Consider the following 9,421-nt stretch of genomic DNA (forward strand, 5'->3'; position numbering starts at 1 on the left):
GATGACAAATCGTAGAATATTAAGGGAAACCCGTGCTGGAAAAAAGACGGAGTGGGATCCCATCCCTACTGAATTGTGGTGTGTTCTTTACTTTCAGGAGCGCAATCACTCTTATTTCCCGACAGCGTATTCCTAAAACTGTGCCTCTCATGGTCAAACTTTGCACACTGAAAACATTGTGCAGGCAAGAAGTTGGCAGCCAAACATAGGTCCCTCCGCTGCCAATGAAAACACTGTCTGACGCCGACAGAGAGCGAGAGAGACACACACAGAGAGAGAGAGAGAGAGTGAGAGAGAGAGAGAGAATGTAAAATAAAGTAGTGGATCCCCAATGAGGAAAGTGATGATGTCATCTGACAATAACGATTCTGTGAAATGAGATCCAGGCTGCCGGAGAAAAAGATTTCTCTGGCGAGCTTCTCTCCCAGCTCCACTCCAGGAGTATTACTGCTTAATCTATCCCAGCTTCAAACTCTGAGAAAAAAGAAAACAGCCAACTCCACCAAATTACATAACAGCAGCGCTCCCTGTATTCCTGGGCCTCAAAAGTATGTGTGCAGCGCTTGTGGTGAGGTAAAGCTAGTTTGGTACTGGTCTGAACAGACAGTCCTCCGGGTTGCACTCTGGCCTACATAGTGTTTTACATCCTATATTGTGAAATAAACTAACTTTATTTTCTATTTTCTTATCTTTGTATCTTGGTTTGGCTCTTGACTCTCACCTCCTGGACCTACCTGCGGATTATACCAGTGTCTGTTACCTTATGTGGACTATGTGGTCGATGCGCGCTGACACTTTGCACCTTAATCCCATGTACAACGCACTTTGTTTTTGTTTTTTCTCGCACCTTAACTAACGTCCATAGCATATCATGTACAGTATATATCTGCTGCTAGCTATGCTCACGCACCTTTACGTCTTACCTCAGGTACTTATCGCACCTTTATGTCTTACCACACCTTATGTCTTATCTCAGGAACTTACCGCACCTTTATGTCTTACGTCAGGAACTTACCGCACCGGATAGATTTTTTTTTGTTTTTTATTGATGATCTCACTCCCTCTCTTCCCCCCCTCCCCCCTTCTTCTTCTTCCCTTTCTCTTGTGGAAATAATGAAAACGATGTACTGTAGCTTGCACAAAAACTAATTTCACCCACTGTTTTACACCTGTAAACCTATGATGTGACAATAAAGTTGATTCTAATTCAAACTACACCTATCCTGTGTTTCACTGCTGCTGATGCTACTGTATGACACCTGGGACCAGTTAAAGGTTTATCTTATCTTATCTTAAACATCCTGAGACTGATCTCACTGGGCCCCAGTTTGCAATGTCACACTGCATCTAGTAGTGTAGCCAAAACATAAATGACAATACTGGATGGGATCACAACCCCCCCCCCCATCCACAAAAAAGGGATACTGTACTTGTATATGAGCAGTGCATGGTCTGACTGCATATAGTACATCAGTCCCACATTTAACATCATCCTCCAAAGAAATACAAGAGCTGCTTAAGGTAGTGTTAATAAATTATGTATTATATATATTGATTATCTGATAATCGGCCCTCAATATACCATAATAGTAAGAAAGGCCCTGCACTACTATGTTAACTAGTACAGTGGTTCTCAACCTGTGGGTCGGGACCCCCAGGAGGCTCGCCACCTGATTTTGGGGGGGTCCCCAGATGACAGTGAAAAAAAAAAAAAAAAGGCAAACATGGTGAAAATAGCAGATCGACAAGCTCGCGAGGCGTTGTGAGCTTGTAGATCAGCTATTTTCACAATATTTATCTGTGGAACCATTACAGACTAAAATTTAGTCTAATGTAATGCCTCAACTCCTACAATTCCAAGTGCTTGTCAGGGTGGGGGGTCCCCAGTTCAAATATGATTATTTTTGGGGGTCCCCAGATCAAATATGATTATTTTTGGGGGTCGCGGCCTGAAAAGGTTGAGAACCACTGAACTAGTAAAGGTACAGTGACTCTGCAAATTCTAACTAAAACATATCATGCCCAAGTCCTGAACTCTCACCCGGTCCGCTCAGCTAACGTAATATCATACCTGGAGCTATTTAAAGACTCTGACTACTGACCACTACAGCTTGACCAATGTGATTGTGACATGGACTTGGAAATGTCAAGGCTCTCAGATGGGTAAACTGTTCTACTAATAACGTTAATGAATGTACTTGGATTACACTGTGACGACATTCATCTCATGTATAAAGACCCTGAGGATCTTGTAAGATTCTCAGCAGACCTGCCGCGGTAAGCTCTTGTATATTGGCTATGCATGGCTGACTATTTAAATAAACTAAGATGTGATTATAACTCGTCGTTGTCTGTCGTAACTTTGATTAATAAGTTAACAGTAGTAGAATGCACAAGCTATCGGTATCTAAACCAAGGGTTCCCCCCAAATAATCATATTTGAACTAGGGACCCCCCCAAAATAATCATATTTGAACTGGGGACCCCCACTGCGACAAGCACTTGGAATTGTAGGCATTAGATTTAGTTTGACTCGGTTCCACAGATACATATTGTGAAAATATGCGAACTACAAGCTCACAAGTTCAACGACTCGCACAGCGAGGCGTTGTGAGCTTGTAGATCGGCTATTTTCACAATGTTTGCCTCTTTAAGAGAATATATATAGGTCTTAAAAGTTATTAAATTGTCCCTTTAGAAATGTGCAGATACCCTGTATATACACTTATACTGTATGTTGGTTTGTTTACTGTTGAGTGAGAAAACAATGTTGCACATTAAGCTAATCAACTGCGGATCCCCCAAAATAATTTGGGGACCCCCAGTTTGGAAACAACTGATCTAAACAACCACTAACGAGTTGAACTTCCAGCCTGGGGGAATTACAGAAAATTGCTCTCCGTCTCAATCACCTCATGACTTATAGGTTGTTTCATCACCGTCACCAAATACATTAGGCCAACAGTGATTATTATTATTATTATTATATTATTATAATTATTTTCCATGACCAACTTTCATTCTCCTCTCCTACTTGGGGGAAATATGCCATTTATTCTACTGTGCTCACTTCCCACATCCATCTAACAAGGCAAATGCCCAGTATATAAATTAAGGATAAATTACAACGTACATCAGGGGTCTTCAACAGGGGGTCCGGGACCCCTAGGGAGTCCTCAGAGTCACTACAGGGGGGCCACCAAGTCTTTGTGTGATAGGAACTTTTTTCTTTTTTACCATTAACTACTTGAACCCTAGCATCCCTATTCTAGGGGGAACATTTGCCGAAAATAGCAGATCTACAACTCGCAACGCGTTAACGCGTTGTGAGCTTGTAGAGCGGCTATTTTCGGCAAAGAGGTTTGGTGTAAAGGGAAAAAAGAGCAGACCAAGTACAGAGCCAAAGTTTACAAAGTATTGACAGGTTTAAGTGGTTAAATCTCTGAAAATACACATTAACATTAATCCAACATATTAAAGATCATGTGTAAACAAACAAACACTGATTGACAACAGTGATGATAGCATTGTCAAACAAGACTATGAAGCTATCTATGAAATCTATGAAAAAGTTAAATCTGCAACACAATTTTTGTAGGGGGTCCCTGCTTCATCGCTCTCTAAGCTATTGGGGTCCTTGGCCTGAAAACCCTTGAAGACCCCTGATGTAGCCTACACATGATACACCATCCATGACCATGGCATTACTTAATGCTACCACTATGGTGCCTTTAAACATGCTTTATTATTAATCAAATCATTCATTGACAGCATTCACAGCAAAGACAATACCAACCTGATATATATAGGTGTGTGTGTGTGTGTGTGTGTGTGTGTGTGTGTGTGTGTGTGTGTGTGTGTTAAGATATATTAAAAGGCATTATAGCCTATGAGAAATCTGAGTCTGCAGCATATGAGACAGATAAAGTGCATGTCATTATCACTGGCAGCTCAAACAAAAAGGTATCAAGAAACTGTTTAGAACAAACTGGTGCTACACAAAAGGAAAGGCAAGCAAACAAAATTGCCAAAAATGTACAGGGAAACAATAGTTTTAGATACAGAGTATAGCCTATGATGCCATGTGGTGAAGTCAGCAAAACAAATATATAATATAGAGGCTATATTAATTTAAATGTAACACATGTTTAAAACATGTACCATTTAATGATAGATCATCTTACAGCCCAAATGTGATTCTTGATCATAGTAATAATGCTAATAATAATATTAACAATAACAATAACAACAACAGTCCTAAATCTAGATGAAGGATCTGCTCGTACACATTTTAATGCATCAACACAGAAAACGCATTGTTCTGATATGATCATAAAGTGCAGAGCGCTTTCTTACCGTACTACTTCATCCATTCCTTGTTATATATTCCATGTCTGAGATGAAGAGTTTGTTGCGCGTCTTTCAGACACAAATCTCGCCTTCATTTCCATGTGCTCAGACACACCACGCGCTCCATGGAGCGCTCAGGATACACTATGGCACCGTTTCCCAAACAGTGGGTCGGGACCCATCTGTGGGTCGCGGACCGATTGTTATGGGTCACGAGTAAATGTCAAAACATAAAAATAAAAACATGTTTAAAAACATGTCATGAATTTTAATAAAAATGCAATGATTTTTCAAAAGAATGTCATGAATATTTATCAAAGAAATTCCATAAATTAGAAAACAAATGTTTAAGAAGTAAAGTGAAAATAGCCGATCTACACGATCTGTAGATCAGCTGTTTTCACTAGTTTGGGTACTCAAACGTCTCATTTCTCTTTTGGGTCTTGAGCTAAAAAGGTTTGGGAACCAGTGCACTACAGTCAGACCGAGCGTGTGACGTCACGACCAGTCTAGGAATTAATGTCCAATGGGGGGGGGGGGGGTGCACACACTTCAAAGCGGAATATACTCAAAATATTCTTTCCCACGACGACTTTTGTTATCCCCTATGTGATGTTCATCATATATCAACGTTTTGAAATTAACCAGACAAGTGATGATGATGCCTATAATAAAGTCATCAACTGGCACTCTTACAGTATATATGATATATTTCAGTGCCATTGTAATATTCGAGTTTTAGGCTTACATCTCACAAATACCCAAAACATATTGGTATAGGGCATTTAGGTTGTAATGTTGTGAGAACAATTAATTAGAGGTATTGTAGTGATTGGATGCACCTGTTAGTGTAATTTGTAATGCTGCCTGCTACCTGCAGTAGTTGAGGAAGTTGAATCAAAAGCAGCACTGGTTGTTGTCTGACCATCATTTCAGTGAACAAGTGTTAATTCAAAAGAAGGAACACTAGTTGTCTCCCAAAGTGTCTGTGTGTGTGTGTGTGTGTGTGTGGGGGGGGGGGGGGGGGGGGGGGGGTAGTCTGTGTGGAATAGGAATTGATCAGTGAAATGGTACAGAAGTCAGAATCATGTAGTGTTTGAAGACTCATTTGTTTGCTTGTTTGCTTCAGCTCTTATGTATGTTAAATGAGACATACGGTAGGATGTTGGATACCAGAGAGACTAGAAATTACAACTGGATTTTTCTCTGAGCTCAAGAGTATTCAATTCTTGTGTTACCTACATATTCTAAATGAGTCTTCCAAGAGACAAACAAGGTGGTGGCCGCACACACTGGTAGCCAAAGTGCCAATATTTTATTCTGGATGCAGAAAACTACATCTTCAGCTTACCTTGACTTCTTTTTTCTGCCCATGCACCACCAGCAACAGGTCACATCACTCATTTTCATGGCTTGTTCTGCAGGTTTTAACTCCCAAGCCAGGTTAACAAAGGCTTACTAAAACTTACTATTCTTGAATTGCTATGTAAACATGATTCATGACTTAAAATAACCTCCGGCAAAAGCATACCTGTAACGTTCTGTATGTTTTCTATATTATGCCTACTGTATGTATGTATGTACAGTATAGGTTTAGGCTCAGATAGGAACTCTGCTCATTAAATGGTACGTCGTGCAGATACTATAGGAATATGTGAAATGTTATGCACAGGAACAAGAGACACATTTTCAACAAGAAATTCTCTTTATATTTCAAAAGAACCTAGAACATAATGTAAAACAATACACAAAAAACAACTGGGTCTGAACTTCCAGACAATTTAGATCCAAAAATACAATTCTTAGGAAATATTATATACAAAAACATAAAAATGTATATTTTACGCCGGGCACTGAACTGTGGGTAAGGCCCATTTTTAATATTTTATTAATAAAAATAAACTTTTAAATATTTAATCCACCCATAACTTCAATTGAGGCAGTCCAACATTGAAATCAAACGAGATTCCAGGAATCCTTTTCTTTTTTTGCATTTGCATGCAATATTTTAACTATACACACTCGGAACTTGCATAAAAAACAATGAAGGCCAAGATTAAGAAGTCTATTATTGATTCTCCCCAACAACTCAGGTGCGAGAGTTCTGCTGCAGCAGCGCGAGCCGCTGTCGTAACAGTTCACTCCTCCTCCTCAGCTGCTCCTTGAGGGAGACCAGCCGCTGCTCGTCATCCTGCATGCCGTAAATGCACTCCGTGGCCTTCTTCAGGATGACCACCTTGGCCGCCTTCTCGTTGTTGGCCACCTCGGGGATCTCGTCCCGCAAGGCGAAGAAGCTCAGCTTGAGCTCGTTCCTCCGCTGGCGCTCCAGCACGTTGTGAGTCCTTCTCTTGTCGTAGTCCTCCGTGTCGGACGTCGCCGCCCGCGGACTGGAGCACTTGCGGTTGCTGCTGATCTGCTTGAGAACTCTGCTGTGGCTGTGGTGGCTGTGGCTGCTGCCTCCAGTGATGCTATTGCTGCTGCTAGTCTCCAGCTTCAGCCTCTTGACAGCCGGCTGCTCCTGCCTCGTGGAAGGGGGCGCGGCGTAATTATGCTGGTGGGTGGAGACATGGCATCTCTTCAGTACGAGCGGGCTGGGATGTCTGCTGCTGTCTGACGGGCTGGAGGAGTCGCAGCGCTTCAGCTGTCTCTTCTCCACTGTGACCACATCGATCTCCTCTTCCTCCTCATCATCCTCCTCATCATCGTCATCATCTCCATCGTCATCTTCTAAAAAAGGAGATCGATCAACACAAATAGTAAGCATCCACATACTGACTGACCCGAGTTGCATAGTTTACATTCCATCCTACGCTGAGTACAAACGACCACTTTCCACATCATCTGATCATCACATAACCTTTGCAGCCCCTCACATAATCACACTAGTCTAGAATACAGCTAGGGGGTTATGCAACACATTTCCCTGGTAAGCCCAAAATAAGGGCAGCACCTTCAAACATAAATAAAATATATATAAATCTGTACTAGATTCATTCATGCCAGCACCGCCCCCCCCCACCCCCAACTGTCTACTGTACATATTTTTGTTGTTGATTACTACGCCTTTATATGATGTTTTTGCAACATTAAATGTTTCAATGAATTGAATACACATACCCCAATGGAAACAAGCCAAGGTGCTTTCTTGGGTTTTAATCATTTTAGCAGACCTTCAATAGAACTGTACTTTCTGTGCCATTCTTTTTTTGCAAACTGTTAAGTATTCAATCAATCAATCAGTGAAGATTAAATTTCCATCTAACAGTGCCATCAATAAATACTGCAAATGCAAAAAAAAAGACATGCAGCAGACGTAAATAAAGACAGGGTGTGAATGGTGTGTGATTTAATGCTTGTTCAGCAATACCTGAGTCACTACAACTGCTGCTGCTGCTCCCGCTGTTCGGTGGGGTATCCAGTGCCAAATCCTTAGGTGGCATGACTGTGCTGCTGCTGCTTGGCTTGCTGTTGTTGTTGGGGGTCTCGGCTATCGGGTAGGGGAAGACCACCGAGGGGTCGATGCATTCCGACGCGGACGTGTTGAGATCCTGCAGGTAGTTGGAGTTCAGCCTCCCCGTGGCACCGCCACCAGACCCACCGCCGCCGGCGCCGCACACCGCGCTACTGTCGCCGACGACGGCGGACTCTTTCCGGGCGGCGTGCAGCGAGGCGAGCCGCTCCGACACCACCTTCTCCAGCTTGTCCGCGGCGGAGAAGCCGCTCCACATGCAGTCCTGGATGATGATGGACTTCAGGAAGGTCTGCGAGGCGTAGTCGGCGACGGCGTCGCAGATGATGCTCTGGTTCACGGCGTCGTCGCCCAGGAACTCGGTGACCATCTCCAGCTGGTCGGCGGTGGAGGGGAACAGGCTGGACAGCGACGGCCGGCGGCTGGGCGACAGCGGCGGCGTGGGCAGCAGCTCGAACTTCTTCCAGATGTCCTCGCTGGGCGCCGGAGGCTGGAGGTTCTGCTGCTGGTTGTAGTAGAAGTCCTCCTCCTCGTTGTCGTAGTAGAAGTACGGCTGCAGGGAGTCGTAGTCGTAGTCATAGTTTTTACTCGTCAGACTGGAATTCAACGGCATGGTGGCTGTGGCTGCCGTTGTTGTTGTTGTTGTTGTTCTTTTTCGTAGAGCTGACTGAAAGGAATGCAAGATATTAGTGGATATTCCGTAGAATTGTGCAGGTTTTCATGCATCAGTAGTAGTATAGTAGCAGCAGCTGGCACTGACAGCCTGATCACAGTGCACACGTCAGTCCATAACACGCAGCTACTATGCACTACTACGCAAGCACGCGTTGCATGCATGCACCAAGACAGTGTTGCAGCAGGTGCTGTGTTTAACACAAAGTTGACTTGAAAAAAAAAAAAAAAATGAAGGAATTAGCATTTAGTCTTTTATAAAGTGCATAATGTTCGCTTGTTTAACACTTTGCTTTTTTGCACACTGTGGCGTGAGAACAGTATGTACAGGGCAGGCTGTCTGCTGCTGCCTGCCTGCAGAAAGAGAAACACCCCCCTCTTACCTTAGATGTGAAAACGTTGACAGCGGTCTATGGAAAAGCCGGGGGTAAAACACAACGCGATCCAATAAAGCACTTGGGTGAAAAAGCGATCCAGATCCAAAGTACAGTTTGCCCCAAAAAGTATTCCACGCGAGATTGTAAAACCATTAATTCCAGGCTCTCGGTGAGCGGGTGAGATGATGATCTTGTTGTTATTGATTTCAGGTGGAGTGGAAGTGGACGCATGCATGGAGTAGATCTGGCGGAGCTGCAGTGTAGGACCGTCATCAGCTGCATGAGAATCACAGCTGAGGATTCCTTCCGCGGCGGTCAATAAAAAGCTCGCTTTTAGTGCTGCCTGCTCCCCGCGTATCCGTCCGCCTGGTTTTCCCGCTAAACGCCGGTGGGCTATTTATTTTTTAACGTTAACCTAACCGAAATATATCAAATGTCTTCTTGAATAACCTTTTGATTGCAGAAGATTACGCACGGCCGCGGGACATTATACGCGCCGGGGGTTAATTGGGCTTTATGATTGAGAATGACTGTGAACTGGGACTATTTGGCA

General features: G+C 43.3%; 1 protein-coding gene across 1 annotated transcript; it reads right to left on the reverse strand.

The window, feature by feature from the left end:
- Positions 1–6,054: 6,054 nt before the first annotated feature.
- On the reverse strand, positions 6,055–9,143 carry LOC308077155 (transcriptional regulator Myc-like). The gene is made up of 3 exons (XM_080417743.1): positions 8,875–9,143; positions 7,718–8,486; positions 6,055–7,077 (listed from the first exon to the last, which is right to left on the reverse strand). The coding sequence occupies exons 2-3, from the start codon at positions 8,430–8,432 to the stop codon at positions 6,440–6,442; spliced, it is 1,353 nt and encodes a 450-aa protein (XP_080273869.1). The 5' UTR covers positions 8,433–8,486; positions 8,875–9,143; the 3' UTR covers positions 6,055–6,439.
- Between the last annotated feature and the right edge of the window lie 278 nt (positions 9,144–9,421).

Source organism: Gymnoscopelus braueri, assembly GCF_963280865.1.
Source record: "Gymnoscopelus braueri genome assembly, chromosome: 21".
NCBI lineage: Eukaryota > Metazoa > Chordata > Actinopteri > Myctophiformes > Myctophidae > Gymnoscopelus > Gymnoscopelus braueri.